Source organism: Elgaria multicarinata, chromosome 20, assembly GCF_023053635.1.
Source record: "Elgaria multicarinata webbii isolate HBS135686 ecotype San Diego chromosome 20, rElgMul1.1.pri, whole genome shotgun sequence".
In the NCBI taxonomy this organism is placed as follows: Eukaryota; Metazoa; Chordata; class Lepidosauria; order Squamata; family Anguidae; genus Elgaria; species Elgaria multicarinata.
In genome coordinates, this window is record NC_086190.1 from 12118714 (window position 1) to 12139161 (window position 20448).

At 49.1% G+C, this 20448-nt stretch overlaps 1 protein-coding gene across 3 annotated transcripts in view; it reads right to left on the reverse strand.

The window, feature by feature from the left end:
* Positions 1-14395: 14395 nt before the first annotated feature.
* Positions 14396-20448, reverse strand: part of MIB2 (MIB E3 ubiquitin protein ligase 2) — a 78973-nt gene continuing 72920 nt past the window's right edge. For all 3 annotated transcript variants that reach the window (XM_063145521.1, XM_063145523.1, XM_063145522.1), the window contains exons 17-19: positions 19010-19194; positions 17301-17366; positions 14396-14991 (exon numbers count right to left, since the gene is read on the reverse strand). In XM_063145521.1, the coding sequence (XP_063001591.1) occupies positions 14750-14991; positions 17301-17366; positions 19010-19194 (493 nt within the window). In that variant the 3' untranslated portion in view covers positions 14396-14749. The remainder of the gene's footprint in view (positions 14992-17300; positions 17367-19009; positions 19195-20448) is intronic.

Below are 20448 nucleotides of genomic sequence, written 5' to 3' on the forward strand. Positions count from 1 at the left end.
CTGGCGAGGTGATCTGAAGTAGGTCACCAATGGATTCCTGGTCCCAATCATAGGCGTGCGCAAGGGGTGTGCCCGGACACACCCTAGTGTCACAGAATCATAGAATAGTGGAGTTGGAAGGGGCCTATAAGGCCATCAAGTCCAACCCCCTGCTCAATGGAGGAATCCACCCTAAAGCATATCTGACAGATGGTTGTCCAGCTGCCTCTTGAAGGCCTCTAGTGTGGGAGAACCCACAAGCCCCCTAGGTAACTGATTCTATTGTCATACTGCTCTAACAGTCAGGAAGTTTTTCCTGATGTCCAGCCGGAATCTGGCTTCCTTTCATTTGAGCCTGTTATTCCGTGTCCTGCACTCTGGGAGGATCGAGAAGAGATCCTGGCCCTCCTCTGTGTGACAACCTTTCAAGTATTTGAAGAGTGCTATCATCTCTCCCCTCAATCTTCTCGTTCGATAAATGTTTGTCTTTTAAAAAATAATCCCTAGGTGCACACGCTAATGAAATGTGCTGCACATGCCTATGGTCACCACTGATGAAGAATAAAACAAAAAAAAAACCTTCCCCCATCCTTCTTAATTAGGCAACTGAAATCAAGAAAACTTGGGAAGAAATAGGGGTAGATGTGTGTGTAAGTCCAAGAATTTGAAGGTCACCAGCAGCGGCAGATTAAGACATGCTGAGGCTCTAAGCCACGTCAAGATTCAGAGGCCCCATGCCATTAAAAATAGAGAAACCAACTAGTATTACATTGTAAGAGAAAGGGTAATGAAACCACCCAGCATTACGGGGGTCCTTGTAGTTAAACAGCGTTAGATAGCCTTCTCGAAGATGTGTATTAAAAAGTGATAATAAAGTATGTCGATTTGAACTTCTTTTAGTTTGCATGTATTGCCTTTGATACTAAATGCTGCATTGCCGCGCTTTCTCCATGTAAGGTAACTCTGCTGTAAGCCGCACCAGACTTTCCAACATATTTAAGCCAAAGTGATTTCATCTAAGTTATCTTATATCTTAATTATCTCCAACATAGTTGGAGGCATCTTGGAATATGAGGCCCTAAGCCATGGATTACTTGGCATGTTCCTAAATCTGGCACTTGTCATCACACTGGGAAAAGCCTGCCATCGAAGGAATTAAAATCGCCAAGTGAGTGTGGGCAAAAGGCAGTGTGGTATGGTAGCAGCCTTGCCCCAATATGGTGGCCTCGAGATGCTTTGGACTTCAACTCCCATCAGTCCCAGCGAGCACGGCCAATGATTGAGAACATTGGGAGTTGTAGTCCAAAACATCTTAAGGCCGCCAGGATATATATTTTAGCATGAAGCTCTTACTTCCAGTAACTAAGCCTTAAGAAAGTATTTCAACCTTTTTAAATGGGGTAAGAACTGTACAAAGGCCGGGAAAACACAAAACGGTGATTGGAGGAAAGAGGTGGGGGCCACAGGAAGTGGGCGTGGCTATCTGGCCCAAATTTGACCCTTTGGCTAAAGGTTACCCACCCCTGGATTAGAGGAATGGGGACACCCGGGTTCAAATTCATCTTGGACCAGTCACCACCTCTCAGATCTTGGACCAGTCACAACCTTGATCATCACTGATCTTGGACCAGATCATCACTGATCTTGGACCAGATCATCACTGATCTTGGACCAGTCACCACCTCTCAGGTTGTCACACAGAGGAATCATAGAATAGCAGAGTAGGAAGGGGCCTATAAGGCCATCGAGTCCAACCCCCTCCTCAATGCAGGAATCCATAATAAAGCATCCCTGACAGATGGTTGTCCAGCTGCCTCTTGAAGGCCTCTAGTGTGGGAGAGCCCACAACCTCCCTAGGTAACTGATTCCATTGTCGTACTGCTCTAACAGTCAGGAAGTTTTTCCTGATGTCCAGCTGGAATCTGGCTTCCTGTAACTTGAGCCCGTTATTCCGTGTCCCGCACTCTGGGAGGATCGAGAAGAGATCCTGGCCCTCCTCTGTCTGACAACCTTTTAAGTATTTGCAGAGTGCTCTCATGTCTCCCCTCAGTCTTCTCTTCGCCAGGCTAAACATGCCCAGTTCTTTCAGTTTCTCCTCATAGGGCTTTGTTTCCAGACCCCTGATCATCCTGGTTGCCCTCCTCTGAACACGCTCCAGCTTGTCTGCGTCCTTCTGAAATTGTGGAGCCCAGAACTGGACGCAATACTCTAGATGAGGCCTAACCAGGGCCGAATAGAGAGGAACCAGTACCTCCCGTGATTTGGAAGCTATACTTCTATTAATGCAGCCCAAATAGCATTTGCCTTTCTTGCAGCCACATCGCACTGTTGGCTCCTATTCAGCTTGTGATCTACAACAATTGCAAGATCCTTCTCGTTTGTAGTATTGCTGAGCCAAGTATCCCCCATCTTGTAACTGTGCATTTGGTTTCTATTTCCTAGATGTAGAACTTGGCATTTATCCCTATTAAATTTCATCCTGTTGTTTTCAGCCCAGCACTCCAGCCTATCAAGATCACTTTGAAGTTTGTTTCTGTCTTCCAGGGTATTAGCTATCCCACCCAATTTTGTGTCATCTGCAAATTTGATAAGCGTTCTCTGCACCTCATGGGTTCAAGTGACAGGAAGCCAGACTCCGGCTGGACGTCAGGAAAAACTTCCTGACGGTTAGAGCAGTATGACAATGGAACCAGTTACCTAGGGAGGTTGTGGGCTCTCCCACACTAGAGGCCTTCAAGAGGCAGCTGGACAACCACCTGTCAGGGATGCTTTAGGGTGAATTCCTGCATTGAGCAGGGGGTTGGACTCGATGGCCCTGTAGGCCCCTTCCAACTCTACTATACTATGATTCCCCCTCCCACCTCTCGGAAGCATAAACAGCCCCCCTCATCATGGTTCTTCCATTGAACCAAAGGGCGAGGGGAGTTGGCGGCTGAACTCGTCCAAGAACATTCAGATACCATGTTCCCTTTCTCTACCCAGCTGTGAAGGGCAGGTGAAGGCAGAGTTCACACGCTGTGAAGCGGAAGCAAGGAGAATTTCCTCCCTGACAGGTTTTATAGAACGGAAAAGCCCACAGTGCAATGGAGCAGGTCCTGGCTCATTCCCAAAGGCATAGGGAGTCTTGCTTTGCCTCGGATGGCCACGGCTCCCGCTGAGGGTTGGACTCAATGACGCTTTTAATGGTGGCTTTAGCTGCCCCAATACTGGTTGGAGCACCTGGAAAAAAAATGGAGGGATATAAGCATCAATGGTGGGCCCTACTGATGCCCTGGCAGCTGCCCTTGGATGCTGGATGCCATAAAAATTAAAGATTGACAATCAGACAAGGAGCTTTTCTACACGCAGTACGACAATGGAATCCATGACCTAGGGAGGTTGTGGGCTCTCCCACACTAGAGGCATTCAGGATGCAGCTGGACAACCCTCTGTCAGGGATGCTTTAGGGTGGATTCCTGCATTGAGCAGGGGGTTGGACTAGATGGCCTTGTAGACCCCTTCCAACTCTACTATTCTATAGCGAGGGAAAGGGATCATTCCCCCTGCCCTCTGAGGTTGGATAGGGTCACACACCCCAAGGAGAGGGCAGACCGGTTTCTTTCGAACCGGTGGATAGTTTCTTGGAAAGCCTGCTGCCTCTCAGCTTGTACTTTGAGGCGTGGTGGACCTAAACCGCTCCGAATGTGTGCAGCTGTGGGATGCTGGGTTGTGTGTTTAAAGTCAAGAGAAGCGAGCTGTTTGCTCTGCACAGGACAGGGCCAAAGAAAACCTCTGTTGTTATGGCAGCAGGCACAGCAGCCAGGGCTGAAAAGAAGAGCGGGGGGGGGGGGGGAATCAGATGGGGAAGGAAGACTGCCCTTTTCAGAGCCTGTATAGGTTTAAGCTTTGAAAAATGGCAGAGCAGAGTGAGTGGGCCTCCATATATACGACAATGGGATTCCTCCTCATTGAATAGAGTATTGCGTCCAGTTCTGAGCTCCACAGTTCAAGAAGGACGCAGACAAGCGGGAGCGTGTTCAGAGGAGGGCGACCAGGATGATCAGGGGTCTGGAAACAAAACCCTATGAACAGAGACCGAAAGAACTGGGCATATTTAGCCTGGAGAAGAGAAGATTGAGGGGAGACATAATAGCCCTCTTCAAATACTTAAAAGGTTGCCACACAGAGGAAGGCCAGGATCTCTTCTCGATCCTCCCAGAGTGCAGGACACGGAATAACAGGCTCAAGTGAAAGGAAGCCAGATTCCAGCTGGACATCAGGAAAAACTTCCTGACTGTTAGAGCAGTACGACAATGGAATCAGTTACCTAGGGAGGTTGTGGGCTCTCCCAGACTAGAGGCCTTCAAGAGGCAGCTGGACAACCATCTGTCAGGGATGCTTTAGGGTGGATTCCTGCATTGAGCAGGGTTTGGACTCGATGGCCTTGTAGGCCCCTTCCAACTCTGCTATTCTATGATTCTATTAATATACACCCAAATTTTCGTGGATTTGAATCTACGCAAAGAGCATCACACTGCAGCAGTTACTAATGTGCACAAACGAGGCTATGGAATGTTGAAGCTTTATCTGCAGAGCTCTGCAGATTCATTGAAGAGGAAAACCAAGGAGGGAAAGGAACGAGGCAGCAGAGGAGGATGCAAGAGGGAGACTGAACACGTCTCCCCTCTCCTGCTGCCAGTTCCCCCCTCTTTGTTTTAATTTTGAAAGCTCCATCTGCGGACCGCCGCAGATTCATAGAATTCAACATGAGAACGTCGAGGTACCCAGAGGACGCGATAGGTGGGAAGGCGGGACATCGGCCAGTCACTTTGTCCCACCCTCAAAGACACACCCGCATTTCAAAATGTGATTTAATTCCCCCAAGGACCCATCGCTATAATGCGGTGCAAACTCGACGGTTGAGCCAAAAGTCACGGTGAATCGCAACCACGAATCTGCGCATTATCAGGTTGTGAAACGCGAATCTGCGCATTTAGGTCAGGGTAAAGAAGCCGTATAGAAATCCCCCAGGATCAAAGAAATCCCCCCGATGTCTTCCTGTTTGTACAACCTTAGGGCCCGATGAGTTCAGTGGAGGTTCCTGCCAAGGAAGAGTGCAGAAGTTTGCAGCTCTCTCCTCACTTGGAGCAACTCCACTGAAGTTGTGGGGATGTAAACTCTGTGTAAATGTGTTTAGGATTACTGTAAACCTCACAATAATCTCTCCCCCCGCCCCCCAACCCGGCTCTCATCAGGCATTTAAAAATAAAATGATGGAGATGGGATATTTCAGTTATTTGCATCCTGCAGACCAGTAGGCAGCATTGCTGGAGCTGAATTCAAATCCTACCCAAGCCCTCGAACGAGGCGCTCAGAACTGTGATCCTAGACGCACGCGCGGAGTTCAGCTCCTACGCAAGGCCCTTAGGTTTGCATCCTGAAGTCCATACGGGGGACCACAGCACTTTCGATCGCGAGGGTGAGGCTTCTCTTCGTAACCATAATAAGGACTAGGAACTTGTTTGTTTAAATGAACATTGATATTCGTTGTGCTGCATACTATGCCGAAATTCCACACCGGTACAGGACTTGCCCCAAAGAACGGAAAACAGATGTCCCCGTCCTTAACTGACCCATCCACGCTTTTTTTGTGTGCATTTTGTTTTAAAAAGAGGTTTGCCGTGTTTACATGCTTTGACACAGAGCCACAATAAATGGTATTATATAAGCAGCACAACTGCCTATTATTACTCTGCCGTTTCTAATGAGGAGGGCTTTTCCTCCCCTTCTTCTTTTTTTTTCTTCAGTTCTCACATCTGGCTGTTTGACTTGGCTCAAAGATCCTCGAATCCAGCCCAATTTAATCTTGGACCTGAAAGGGGGGAAAGTATTTCTAGCAGCCTTGAGAGGCTTTTTGGTACCGTGTCAAGAACTGCAACAGCACAGGGAAGCCCTATTGAATGATGCAAGAAGAGCATGTGTGCACACGTAACAGATTTATAGGGTGCGCACCCCCATTCAATGCCATACAGTACAGTGCGGTCTATTTAACAAGGGTCATCCTTCATTTTCTGGTACAAAACCTTGGTCAATCTTTATCCCCGATTCCGATGGGATTATTTAGTAATGACACCTCCTGTTAGAAAGGCAATTAGCAGAGTAAAAACAAAAAGGCAAAACAGAATCATAGAATCATAGAATAGTAGAGTTGGAAGGGGCCTATAAGGCCATCGAGTCCAACCCCCTGCTCAAGGCAGGAATCCGCCCTAAATGGATACTGTTTTATACTGTTGTTTTTATATTTGTGATGGTTTTAAATTTTGTATACTTTTTAATGTTCATTGTTTTTAACTTTTGTAAACCGCCCAAAGAGCTTCAGCTATGGGGTGGTATATATATAAATAAATAAATAAATAAATAAATAAATAAATAAATAAATAAATAAAATAAAATAAAATAAAATAAAGCATACCTGACAGATCCTCCCGGAGTGCAGAACACGGAATAACGGGCTCAAGTTAAAGGAAGCCAGATTCCGGCTGGACATCAGGAAAAACTTCCTGACTGTTAGAGCAGTGTGACAATGGAATCAGTTGCCTAGGGAGGTTGTGGGCTCTCCCACACTAGAGGCCTTCAAGAGGCAGCTGGACAAGCATCTGTCAGGGGTGCTTTAGGGTGGATTCCTGCATTGAGCAGGGGGTTGGACTCGATGGCCTTATATAGGCCCCTTCCAACTCTGCTGTTCTATGATTCTATGATGGTTGTCCAGCTGCCTCTTGAATGCCTCTAGTATGGGAGAGCCCAAAACTGGTTCCATTATCATACTGCTCTAACAGTACGAAGAGCAGGATAAATATATCGTCAATCAATCAATCAATCAATCAATGGCATTGTACAACCATTCTGTCTTTCCCTCCTTAGTGGAAGGAGGGAAAAGACAGAAGCAGTGGGGAGGGCGGACCAGGAAGCTTACAAATGGAAGATGCCGCCATCTTGACCTTCGCTCGCCTTGTCAAATTCTCATCTGGAAGCACCCATGAAACTCTGGTGCCCTGACCTGGATGCAGGACTCTAGGTGGGTTCTGACCCCAACAGAATGAAGTGGTACCAATTACTTTTTGTAATCTGGACGTTAAAGGGCTCTTGATGCAGCCTGGGATCGCATCGGCCTTTTTAGCTGCCGCATTGCGCCGTGTTAGGAAAAGGGTAAGCTATGAAGGTTTTGCATGACCCCAGTGAGAAGATGTTGTTATAAACCCGCGCTAACGAAAGGAAAAGGCTCGATCCAAAACCGCAGAACAGCCGTCTTCCACCGACAGAATTCCTAGAATTTCTTCTTCTGCAGGACGAGATGTTGCCAGAGCATTCGACACACACTCACAACCCCAAAACACATGTTTTCTCTAATAGCAGCGAACTCTAAAAGACGCTGAAGATCAAAGATTGCTAACTAGGGCGGAAACGCTGGAAATGCAGACATAAATGCAAAAGAAAAGAAAGGAGGGAGGGGGAGAGAGAGAGAGAAAATGCAGACTCAAAGCAGCTGCCAGAAAGGAGCAGCAGTAGAGATTCTTCCTTGGGTTCACAGCCCTGTTTGCAGGAAATAGTTCGCCGCTGGTGTTTGTCCCTCAGTCTCAGAGGCAGTATGCCTCTGCATGCCAGTTGCTGGGGAACATGGGCGGGGGGATGCTATTGCACTCATGTCCTTCTTGAGGCGCCTTCCACAGTAGGGCTGTGCACCCACCCACCCGATCCGCCTTGCAGGCCGGCCCGGAGCCCCCGAAGCAGCCCTGGTTCGGCTCGGGGGTGCTTCGGGGGTTGCTTGACCTGCCTCGGTGCCAAAGCCCAGGCGAGATTTGGGCCCTCCGAGGCGACTCAGATTTCTCTGGATGCCGGCTCCCTTTCCCCACTTATCCGCTGCTGCCGTCCGCCGTCCACCGCCCTTGCATCTGGTGGATTCGGGGTGGCCCTCAGTGGTTCCCAAGCCGGGAAGCTGGGGGAGGGCAACCAGACAGGTCCATGTTCTGACGTCCGGCGCGCACCTGATGTCAGAACGTGGAGCCGCCCGCCCCCACCCCCCAGTGTCCCAGGTTGGCTTCGGCTGCTGGGCGGGCGCTCAGCTGAAGCCAAGCCAGGGACACTGGGGAGCAGGGCGGAAGGCTTCGGAACGGCGCACCCGGAAGCTGCCCTTACTCGGCCAGAGCGGCTCTGGGAGTGGGAGGGCCACTTCCGGGGGCGCCGAACTTGGCGCTCTAGGCGGCCACCTAACTGGCCTCTATGGAAGCGCCGGCCCTGCCCACGAATAGAAGAGAAACATCTCAGAATGCTGAAGTGTGTGTGTGTGTGTGTGTATAAGGAAAGGAAAGGAACCTCTTGTGCAAGCACTGAGTCATTACTGACTCTTGGAGGGACGCCAGCTTTCGCTGACGTTTTCTTGGCAGGCCTTAGAGCGGGGTGGTTTGCCGTTGCCTTCCCCGGCCGTGATTACCTTTCCCCCAGCTAACTGGGTACTCATTTTACCGACCTCGGGAGGATGGAAGGCTGAGTCGACCCGAGCCGGCTGCCTGAAACCAGCTTCCGCCGGGATCGAACTCAGGCCGTGGGGAGAGTTTCGGCTGCCAAAACTGCTGCTTTACCGCTCTGCGCCACACGAGGCTATTTGTGTGTGTGTGTGTGTGTGTGTGTGTGTGTGTGTGTGTGTGTGTGTATATATATATATAGAAGGCCCAATGCATTTTGGCATATTTTCATTTTAAGGCCTTCTTTGGAAGGGGGATGGAGCTGTAAAAATAATACAAGACATTACTAAAACAGCATAGAATTCCAAGATGAAAGAATCAAACATCTAAAGCATTGGACCTTGCAAACGAGTCCTGTGCGTACTTACTGATAATAATGATAATAATAAAAAAGTCTGCCGAAATGCCTGTAACTAATGTCTTCTACTAAAATTCATGGGAGACTCAGAAACGCGTTCAGACTGCTGTCGTTTTTATTGTATCTATTATAGCCTGTGCAATGTGCAGCGATTAAAACGTTTTGTTCTTTAAGGTTGAAATTCTACGCTATTTTAGTAACGTCTTATTTATTTAAGAATGTAAGAACATCAAAATTGCCCTGCTGGATCAGACCAAAGGTCCATCTAGTCCAGAACTCTGTTCCAACAGGGGCCGACCAGCCATTGGCCAGGGATGAACAAGCAGGACATGGTGCAACTGCACCCTCTCATTTAATTTCAATAGCCAAAGCTCTCTGTCTTGTATTATTGACACCCTCCTGAGGACGCCAAAACATGTTGGGCTTTTTAAAGAAAACCCAATAAAATCTTTGTTTCAGCATCCAGTCACGTTCCTCATCTACTTGTACGTCTATTTTGGATGCTCTCAGGCTTTCAGAGTTCATAGAATTATAGAATAGTAGAGTTGGAAGGGGCCTACAAGGCCATTGAGTCCAACCCCCTTCTCAATGCAGGAATCCACCCTAAAGCATCCCTGACAGAGGGTTGTCCAGCTGCCTCTTGAAGGCCTCTAGTGGAGGAGAGCCCACCACCTCCCTAGGTAACTGATTCCATTGTCGTACTGCTCTAACAGTCAGGACGTTTTTCCTGATGTCCAGCTGGAATCTGGCTTCCTTTAACTTGAGCCCGTTATTCCGTGTCCTGCACTCTGGGATGATCGAGAAGAGATCCTGGCCCTCCTCTGTGGGACAACCTTTTAAGTATTTGAAGAGTGCTATCATGTCTCCCCTCAATCTTCTCTTCTCCAGGCTAAACCTGCCCAGTTCTTTCAGTCTCTCTTCATAGGGCTTTGTTTCCAGACCCCTGATCATGCTGTTTGCCCTCCTCTGAACATGCTCCGGCTTGTCTGCGTCCTTCTTGAATTGTGGAGCCCAGAACTGGACGCAATACTCTAGATGAGGCCTAACCAGGGCCGAATAGAGAGGAACCAGTACCTCACACAATTTGGAAGCTATATTTCTATTAATGCAGCCCCAAATAGCATTTGCCTTTCTTGCAGCCATATCGCACTGTTGGCTCATATTCAGCTTGTGATCTACAACAATTCCAAGATCTTTCTCGTTTGTAGTATTGCTGAGCCAAGCATCCCCCATCTTGTAACTGTGCATTTGGTTTCTATTTCTATTTGGTTGAGAAAGAGCGGGAGCTGTGGCCATCCGAGGCAAATCAAGACTCCCTGTGCCTTTGGGAATGAGCCAGCCAGGGCAGGACCCGCTCCATTGCACTGTGGGCTTTTCCGTACTATAAAACCTTTCAGGGAGGAAATTCTCCTTGCTTCCGCTTCACAGCGTGCAAACTCTGCCTTCACCTGCCCTTCACAGCTGGGTAGAGAAAGGGAACACGGTATCTGAATGTTCTTGGACGAGTTCAGCCACCAACACCCCTTGCCCTTTGGTTCAATGGAAGAAACAAGATGAAGGGGGACTGTTTATGCTTTAGAGAGGTGGGGGGGGGGAGTCATAGAATAGTAGAGTTGGAAGGGGCCTACAAGGCCATCGAGTCCAACCCCCTGCTCATTGCAGGAGTCCACCTTAAACCATCCCTGACAGATGCTTGTCCAGCTGCCTCTTGAAGGCCTCTAGTGTGGGAGAGCCCACAACCTCCCTAGGTAACTGATTCCATTGTCGTACTGCTCTAACAGTCAGGAAGTTTTTCCTGATGTCCAGCTGGAATCTGGCTTCCTTTCACTTGAGCCCATTATTCCGTGACCTGCACTCTGGGAGGATCAAGAAGAGATCCTGGCCCTCTTCTGTGTGACAACCTTTCAAGTATTTGAAGAGTCCTATCATGTCTCCCCTCAATCTCCTCTTCTCCAGGCTAAACATGCCCAGTTCTTTCAGTCTCTCCTCATAGGGCTTTGTTTCCAGACCCCTGATCATCCTGGTTGCCCTCCTCTGAACATGCTCCAGCTTGTCTGCGTCCTTCTTGAAGTGCCCAGAACTGGACGCAATAGATGAGGCCTAACCAGTACCTCACATGATGTGGAAGCTATACTTCTATTAACGCAGCCAAAATAGCATTTTATTTTATTTTTTGCAGCCAATGAAATATCTCCTAAATTTGCGGCGTAGCTTGCACCGCCCCAAAGACATTGAAAGCTGCGGATCAGTGATCACTGGACTAAATCGTGCGCTCTCGGGGCACTCGGCGCTCAAAATGAAAACACTACTCGATCGTTTTATCGCACGCAGTGGGGCAGCTCCGGCTGGAACTTCGGAGCAAAGTCCCAGGTCTCCAACCCTGCCCCAAAAAATCAGCCAGAGAGTGGCAGGTGGTGAAGGAGTTAGCAACAATGGTGCTATGTTTTAAAGTGAGTTTAAAATGCAAAATTGCAGAGGTTCAGAATTGTTTTTTAAAATGCAGAACTGCAAAGGTTCAGAGGTTTGTTTTTTAAATCAGAGTCAGCAAATGGATTTCTTGTTGTTCTAACGTAACACGTAAAGCATGGATTGATTGGGGGATGGGCGGAAAGACAAATGTAAGTTGTGTACTTCACAACAGAAGACACACTGAACCTCACCCCCATAAGACCATTAAGGGCGCGATCCTATGCAGATACTTGTGAGCTTCTGACCTTGGAAGGTGCTGAATATCACATGCAGGTTGGAAGGGCAGCGGAGGTGATCTTCGCCTCTGCACTTCACCTGCCCTGTGTTTCTGCTAGATGGGAGATTTTGCCCATCTAGCAATGGCCTCAGAGAGGGAGGGAAGGATGCTGGGGTGGCCATAGGATGAGTCTCTTCCCCTCTCCACCCCTGGGAACACCCCTTTCTCCCATCTACGGACACTCCGCTTTCTGAGCATGGAGAGGTAGCTGGTGTGGTACAAGGAGAGCAGTAGTTTCTTGGCTCCGAGGTCAGAGCCCAGTGTCTGACCTCAGAGCCAGGAAACCAAACTATCCTGTACTGCTTCAGTGCGCTCCTGAAGTCCAGAGTAGCTGCAATGCATTGATAACTAGCCAGAATAAGGCTGCTTCCTTATTTCTATTAAAGGGAGACACTTGTCAAAATGGTCAAACTGGCCCACAGTGGCCTAATGGATACATCTAGGAATACCAATAGCAGCCCTATCTGACCCTCAGCAATTGATATTCAGTGGTATACTGCAGCTGAACCTGGGGGTTCTACTTAGCTACCACAGCCAAGAGACCTGGTTGACAGACCTCTCCTCTCCCTGTGAAGCCACCTTAGCCACATCTCAGTGCAAATACAATGTGACATTGAGCTTTTCTACATATAGCATTTATAGTGTGCTCGTCATTCCTTACTTACGGTTGTTAGATGGCATTGTGACCCTTCAGTTTAGCTTCTGCTTTTTAAAAGCACTTTCACGGGTGTTGTTTTTAGACTGGGGAAAATGGAGTATTATTTCCGTATGTGAAAGAAAGCCTATTTTCTTACTTGTATAATTGCGCCTGTCAGGATGAGGCTCATTCTCCATGGTGTGGATTCCGAATCAGACTCGGAGGCTGGAGAAGACCAGCCGAGACAGGAAACGGGGGAAGAAATTCCCCAAGACGGAATCAAGGTGGAATCTTCCCGGGAGCTTATCGAACAGGAGGCCCAGGTTCAGAGACCATCTCCCTCCTCCCTAGGATCTCAGTCTTTGTCAGAGGGGGGAGGGAGCATCAGAATTGACAAATCCCAAACAGGCGGAGTCGAGAGGAGGTGTCAGGAGGTTACAGCTTGAAGACCTCCTTGAAGGAGGGTGTTGGTGAGCCACGGAAGCTATCGTCCACCACCATCACTGGAAATCTTAATTCAGCCACCCTTCTTTCAGGACTGGCGCCATGGGTAGGCAGAGCTGGGCCTCTGCTGAGGGCCCACATCTCAGCAGGGTCCCACTGACAAGCGCCCCCTGGCCCTGCTCCTCCTGGTCTCCATGGAACCTGCTTGTTCACCTGCCTCTCGCGCTCTGGATGCTCTTGCTACTTCCTCTACCCCCTTTGTATGGAAGAAACACCTCACAAGTTGCCCACCATCACCTGAAGGAGGAGGAGGCCCACTGGCCGGGGAGGAGACAGTGCTTGCTGCCAGTCTGCATCCTTGACGCTGCTACCATCACCACCACCACCACCACCAATCTTCCCTGTGGACTTTCTTCCTGACAAGACTGCCACTCCCTGCAGGACCAGGCCCCCCAGGTACTAGGCCAGCTGCTTGGACAATTTCCTTCCTGGGAGGGATATATAAGCTGGCTGGCTGAGGGGGCCTGAAAGAACCATCACCTGCAGGAGAGGGGTGTTTTTGTGGTTGTAAATTTGTGTATATTGTTTTTAAGTGTTTTTATCCTATGTAAACCTCGTGTGGTGCAGAGCAGTAAAGCAGCAGTTTCGGCAGCTGAAACTCTCCCCACGGCCTGAGTTCGATCCCAGCGGAAGCTGGCTTCAGGCAGCCGGCTCGGGTCGACTCAGCCTTCCATCCTCCCGAGGTCGGTAAAATGAGTACCCAGTTAGCTGGGGGAAAGGGAATAACGGCCGGGGAAGGCAACGGTGAACCACCCCGCTCTAAGGCCTGCCAAGAAAACGTCAGCGAAAGCTGGCGTCCCTCCACGAGTCAGCAATGACTCAGTGCTTGCACGAAAGGTTCCTTTCCTTTTTCCAAACCTCCCAGGGAGCCTTGGCTATGGGGCAGTATATAAATGTAATAAATAATAATAGTTATAATAATAATAATAATCCTTTTTTCCGCAGTGTGGCAGCCGCTGGAGACACAGCAGTGGTCATTTGCTACCGCTTTGCCACAGCCAAGCTTCCGAATCCGGAAATTTGGGGCTCGGCGTCCGAAACAAGGGATGTGTGCGTACGGCGTGAGCGTGGGTGCACGGAGACGTTATTAAAAACTGCTGGCCAAAATCAAGAGGGATTTCTTGTTGTTGTTTTCTTTTTCTTTTCTGTTTCTCACTTTTATTGCAGCTTCTCAAACCTTTTTTCAAAATATGCCTCAGCTGGAAAAACGACAATCAATGTGCTGCACGTGAAAAAGGAAGGAACGCTCCCGCCCGATAGAATACTTCTGTTGCTGCGTTATATTTTTGCCAGCAAGCATTCACTACTTTGTCTCAAAGGCACACACCCCTTCCCTCTCTCTCTCTCTCTCTCACTCACACACACAGTCACACAATCTTTCTCCGTTTCCATTTATTACCTCAAGAACCTGGTTGTGGCCTGTAACAAGGGTTTTCTAACACCCCTTCACACAAAAAAGGGAAAAAAAAGTTTGGTTGCGTGCGTACCTTCGTGTTGCCCCGCCCCCCTGCTGGAGGGGCGGAGCCCAAATCAAACCCCGCCTTTTAAAGTGCAAAAATATTGCTTTCCCACGGAACGGAAAGAAACGTGCCGTCTTTTGAAGCTTGTGTATTTCTCCCCCTTTCGAATGTGGGTAAGGCTTGTGAAGAAGGAACTCTGCCCACCCCCCCGGCCGCCCCCTCGGCCAAATCACGCCCGTGCCACCGAGGCAGCGGTGACGCTGCACCCTGCAGGCTCCTGTAACCAGCCCCTTGCGGTGTCAAGTCCGCACACCTGTTGTAGTTAATAATAATTAAAAAAAACCCGAAAAAGTAAGCAGGATAGGAGCCCTGGATTCGTGGCCTTGCTATAGCGATGTCTCTGGCTGCCCCCTTGCTTCGTCACCGTCATTAGAAACATGTCCGGCTGGTTGTGATTCTGAACAAAAAACGAAAAGGGGGGGGGGAAATAAATTCAAAAGACGTCTTTCGGGAGGGGCTGGATTAGCAACCGGGGGGGGGGGGGGGGCGGAGGAACCGGCGGCGCCCTCAAACGAAGATGTGTATCCGTTCGCGGATTGTCTGCCGGCAGATGGGGCACACGGCCAAGGCGGCGCTGCACTCGTGGCACGACCCGTGCCCGCACTGGAAGATCAGTTTGATTTGGTTATCGATGCAGATGGGGCAGGTGATGCGTTCCTCCATCTGCCGGTAGCGGTTCTGCAGGTCCTCCATCAGCTTCTTCTGGTCCGTCGATTCCGAGCAGGAACCCCACTCCACCTCCGAGCTATCTGTGAAAGGGAAGGCGGGATGGTGGCGGGGGTTACAGGCAGGTACGTGGTTGTACAGGGGTGGGGTGGAGAAGCAGAGGGTTGCCGCCCCATTCACCCCCAATATAAACCTGCCTCTATGCAATCAAAAGAACTTTTTAAAACCTACACATGTACATAGGCCCTTGAGGCAGGCCAAAACGCGTTGGGCTTTTGGAAAGACACAGGCCGAAACACATTGGGCTTTTGGAAAGACACAGGCTGAAATGCGTTGGGCTTCTGGAAAGACACAGGCCGAAACACATTGGGCTTTTGGAAAGACACGGCCGAAACATGTTGGGCTTTTGGAAAGACACAGGCCGAAACACACTGGGCTTTTGGAAAGACACAGGCCGAAACACATTGGGCTTTTGGAAAGACATGGCCGAAACATCTTGGGCTTTTGGAAAGACACAGGCTGAAATGCGTTGGGCTTTTGGAAAGACACAGGCCGAAACACATTGGGCTTTTGGAAAGACACGGCCGAAACATGTTGGGCTTTTGGAAAGACACAGGCCAAAACGTGTTGGGCTTTTGAAAAGACACAGGCTGAAACACATTGGGCTTTTGGAAAGACACAGGCCAAAATGCGTTGGGCTTCTGGAAAGACACAGGCCGAAACACATTGGGCTTTTGGAAAGACACAGGCTGAAATGCGTTGGGCTTCTGGAAAGACACAGGCTGAAATGCGTTGGGCTTTTGGAAAGACACGGCTGAAATGCGTTGGGCTTCTGGAAAGACACAGGCCGAAACGCGTTGGGCTTTTGGAAAGACACGGCTGAAATGCGTTGGGCTTCTGGAAAGACACAGGCCGAAACGTGTTGGGCTTTTGAAAAGACACAGGCTGAAACGCGTTGGGCTTTGTATCAATAAATCCTGAGAACCTGTTTCTCCCTTCTTTTCACCTGACTTGGATGCTTTCCTCCTTGTGTCTAAGTAGAGACTGTCTCTTTAATTTTTCTTAAAAATAGGGTTCTGCTCCTCTTTTGTTCCCCTGAGAGTGCCAAAACCTCTTTCTTTTTTCTCAGGGGCCTGTTTGAGCGACATTCTCGTTGGCACTGGTCCCCAGAGTTCGCTATTAGAAGGAGGGGCGTACGCAGCAAATCCGCGTGTTTGAAAGAACTGGTAGGGGGAAACATGTCTCCTGTTGGTTCCGTCGGACCTCTGAGGAGCTCTTGATCAGCGTCAACCATGGTTGGGTCTTGGGAACCAGCGTTGGGTTGTGCTGTCTCAGATCCTACGTGGAGGGCAGGTTCCAGCAGGCCGATTAACATCTACAACAACCCGTTGGGAGCGCCCATTTGAGGGTGTGAAGGGAATACGACAGGGTTTCAAGTAGAGAAAGAAACCTTCATATCTCCTCTTTCTGTTTGATGTTTCTAGCTGGATGGAGGCATCAGAGGGGTCGAACCTGCTACCCTTAACATGTAAAAGCAGTTGCTCTTCCTCTGAGCTCTTCCCATCTTCCAATTCCCTATTTATTTATTTACAATATTTATGTACCGCTCCCCATTCAAAATTTCGGAGCGGTGTACAAGGTAAAATAAAAACAGAATCAAACACTTTGAAATAGATTTTAAAAGATGCAAAACGGACAGTGAACCGTGGCTGGTCGTTAAGGAAAGGCTTCCCAGAATAATGACGGTTTCAGGAGGCACCGAAAGGAATACAAAGTTGGCACCTGCCTGACCTCCAGAGGCAGGGAATTCCACAGGAGGGGGGCCACCACGGTGAAGGCTCTTCCCCTGGTGGACTCCAATCGGAGGATGGGTCTATGTGGAACCACCAGGAGCAGGCCCTCGGATGACCTCAGTGACCGGGCAGGTTGATAGGGGAGAAGGCGCTCTCTCAGGTATCCTGGTCCCAAGTTGTTTAGGGCTTTGTACACAAGTACAAGAACCTTCAACCTGGCCCGGGAGCGAATAGGCAGCCAGGGCAGTTCCCTCAGCAGAGGAGTTACATGCTGGAAAGGGGCAGCTCCCGACAACAGCCGAGCTGCAGCATTCTGCACTAGCTTCAGCTTCCGGAGCAGCTTCAAGGGCAGCCCCACGTAGAACACGTTGCAGTAATCCAGTCTTGAGGTTGCCAATGCTTGTACCACCGTGGCCAAGCTATATTCTACACTTTGGGATGGGGTGAGTGAGGAATGGAGAGTTTAAAATGTTTTAATTATATGTATTTTATGGCATTTGCATTCATGTTGTACCCCGCCTCGATCCGGAGGGAGAGGCGGGTAACAAATAAATATAATAATAATAATAATTATTATTACAAAGCGAAACACATCTGACCTTGCTTGAGCTTCTTGGTAATCGTCACTTGGCATTTGATGCATTTCTTCATCCTCCTGGAGCATTCTACGGGAAAGGGGCAGGGAAGGAAAAAGAGTGAGAAAACACACACACACACACAGAGGTTTGTTATTCTCTCTCTCAGCCCACCTCGTTTTATTATTTAATCTGTTTCAATCCTATAAACAGAGCCGGAAGCGAGCAAGATTTATTTATTTATTTATTTATTTATTATCCTGCCTTTTTTCCTCCAAGGAACCCAAGGCGGCGTACAGAATACTCCTCCTCTCCATTTTGTCCTTCGAATAACGACCCTGCGAGGTAGGGCTGGACTGAGAGTCCATGGCTGGGTTCGGACGACACGATAACCAATGGTGGGTTAAATAGTCAATGGTGGGTTATTGTGTCGGGACGTCGGGACCTTTTCATGCCACGGTCGGTAATTCGGCCGAAACGACCCGCGCAAATAACCAAGGCTGTGCAGAATTGATTGTTTGAACAACCATTGGTTATTGTGTCGGGTGTCGGGCACCGTTGACTATTGCGTCACACACGGTTGGTTGGCAACTGCAGAGTCCCCTGTCAAGAGTGACCAAAGCTAGTCCAGTCCAGCCAGCAGAACTCGCAATGGCTGATGGGATGCCAGTGGGAGGACTGAGGAGGCAGAGAGAGGGCGGGGCATGTGTCAATCAAACACACTGTTGACGATGGCCTTAATCTACACCACGGATGATTATAATCACGTCGTATGGGGAGTACCTCCTCAATATTCAACCGTGGAGTTGACTATTAACCCACCATGGACTATTGTGTGGTCTGAACGCAGCCTGTGACTGGCCCCAAGTCACCCAGTGAGCTTCCATGGCTGAATGGGCACCAGAACCCGGATCTCCCAACTCCCAGCCCAGCACTCTAGCCACTGCACCACCCTGGCATACATGGATGTACAAGTTACAGGGAAGGGAAGGGATCTTTTAACGTCTTCAAAGATCTTCTCCGATATTAAAAGCTGGAGAAACGATACAGAAACACTTTTTCCCAGGGCTAAAGTGATGTTAAATTAGGCACAAGGTGAAAGAAGCGTGCCGGAAATGGCCCACCGAAGCTCAACAGCGCAATATTTCATAATGGCAGGATGGGAAACAAGGCAGAGGGCCTTTTCAGTGGTGGCCCCCCAATGATGGAATGATCTCCCCGACGAGGCTCGCCTGGCACCAACATTGTTATCTTTTTGGCGCCAGGTCAAGACCTTTCTTTTCTCCCAGGCATTTAACAGCATTTAACAACATATGCGAAGTTTCTTTGTTTTTTAATGGACCCCACAACTGTCGTTTAAAATGGATACTGTTTTATACTGTTGTTTTTATATTTTTGGGATGGTTTTAAATTTTGTATACTTTTTTTTTTTTAATGTCCACTGTTTTTAACTTTTGTAAACCGCCCAGAGAGCTTCGGCTATGGGGAGGTATATAAAATTAATTTAATAAATATTGGACTCCAGCGCCCATCATCCCTCACCATTGGCTATGGTGGCTAGAGCTCATGGGAGTTGCAGTCCGGCCACAACTGGAGAGCTACGAGTTCCCCATCCCAGCAAGAGGTAAAGACAGTCCTGTACAATTTCTGTTTAAAGCCCCCACCCCAACCCCAGCCAAGGGGAAGGGGAAGCTGTAATCTCCAGGGTCAAAGGTTATCTGTAGCAGTAATACCTTCGCACACGATACTGTGCTGACAGGGGAAGAAGTGGACAAGGAGAGCCAGCTCTGAGCAGACCAGGCACTCCGAGGGGGCCGCTACCTTGGCCACGCTGAGGTTCGTCATGGTGTTGGGAGTCGTGTGGACTCGTCTCAGGCTGCATGTCACTGTGGAACTCTCCAAGGAGTCCTGTTGTTCCCTGAAAGCACCAAAACAAAGAGAGAAAGAGAGAGAGAGAGAGAGAAAATCAAGATCTGAAGCTCGGCGGGTATTTTCTAGGAGCAGGGCCTTTTTAGGGGTTGCACCAACCTTATGGAATCTTCCCCTCCTGATGGAGGCTCGCCAGGGGCGCACACTTTGGACCTTCAGGCACCAGATTAAGATCTGGCACTTTTTAAAAAAAGCCTTTGAGCTGAATTGATGTGATGCTCTGAATGAATTCTATTTATTGCAATCAGACGTCCCTTTCCGAGTGGAAAATATGACATAAATAAGTAATAAAAAAGGGAACACAAGGAAACCAATCGATTTATCCAGTCTGACAAGGGCGTCCGGTCACTTGAGCTCTTATACACACAGACATTTAAAAGACAATTAGCCATCTGCTCAGAAATATTCAAGGCTCCTTCTTGTAAGCAATGGAAACCAGCCAGTGAAAAATTAAAATGGTACCTAGTTCAAGTCACGTGGCACTGCTCAGAGCACTATTGCTTTTAACCACCAAGTGAGTCGACCAGGGCCTGCTGATGGAGGAGGAGGCCCCACCAGAAGCCTCTTCACACAGGGTCCCTTTGAACCCAGAGCTGGTCCTATGTTCTGTCCTGTGATTCTTTGAGAGTCACAGGGAAAGCTGGTAGCATCTGATGGCTTTCAGATCAAGACAGGAAGAAACAGGACCTTGGATAGCGCCAAGTGGGTCCTACTGACTGGAGAGCTCTCCTACTATTTATTTATTTATTTTATTTATTTAAGGATTTTTATGCCGCCATTCAGCCAAAAAAGGCTCTCACGGCGGCTTACAAAAGTATTTCTTGACAGTCCCTGCCCACAGGCTTACAATCTAAAAGACATGACACAAAAGGAAAGGGGACTGGGAGGGAGGAGGAGGAGGAGGGGGGAAAGGAAAGCAAATTCAGGCACTACAATCTTAGTTGCAAAGTTCAGCAGTTACAGTTGACAGCAGGAGGGAGGGGGCTCTCAGCTGGAGCTGGACCCCGGCACGATGGAGAGGTGCCTGGCTGCTGCTTCCTCCCTCACTGGTGGCCTCTGCAGAGACAGTTGACAGCAGGAGGGAGGGGGCTCTCAGCTGGAGCTGGACCCAGGCACGGTGGAGAGGTGACCGGCTGCTGCTTCCTCCCTCACTGGTGGCCTCTGCAGTGACAGTTGGCAGCAGGAGGGAGGGGGCTCTCAGCTGGAGCTGGACCAGGCATGGTGGAGAGGTGCCTGGCTGCTG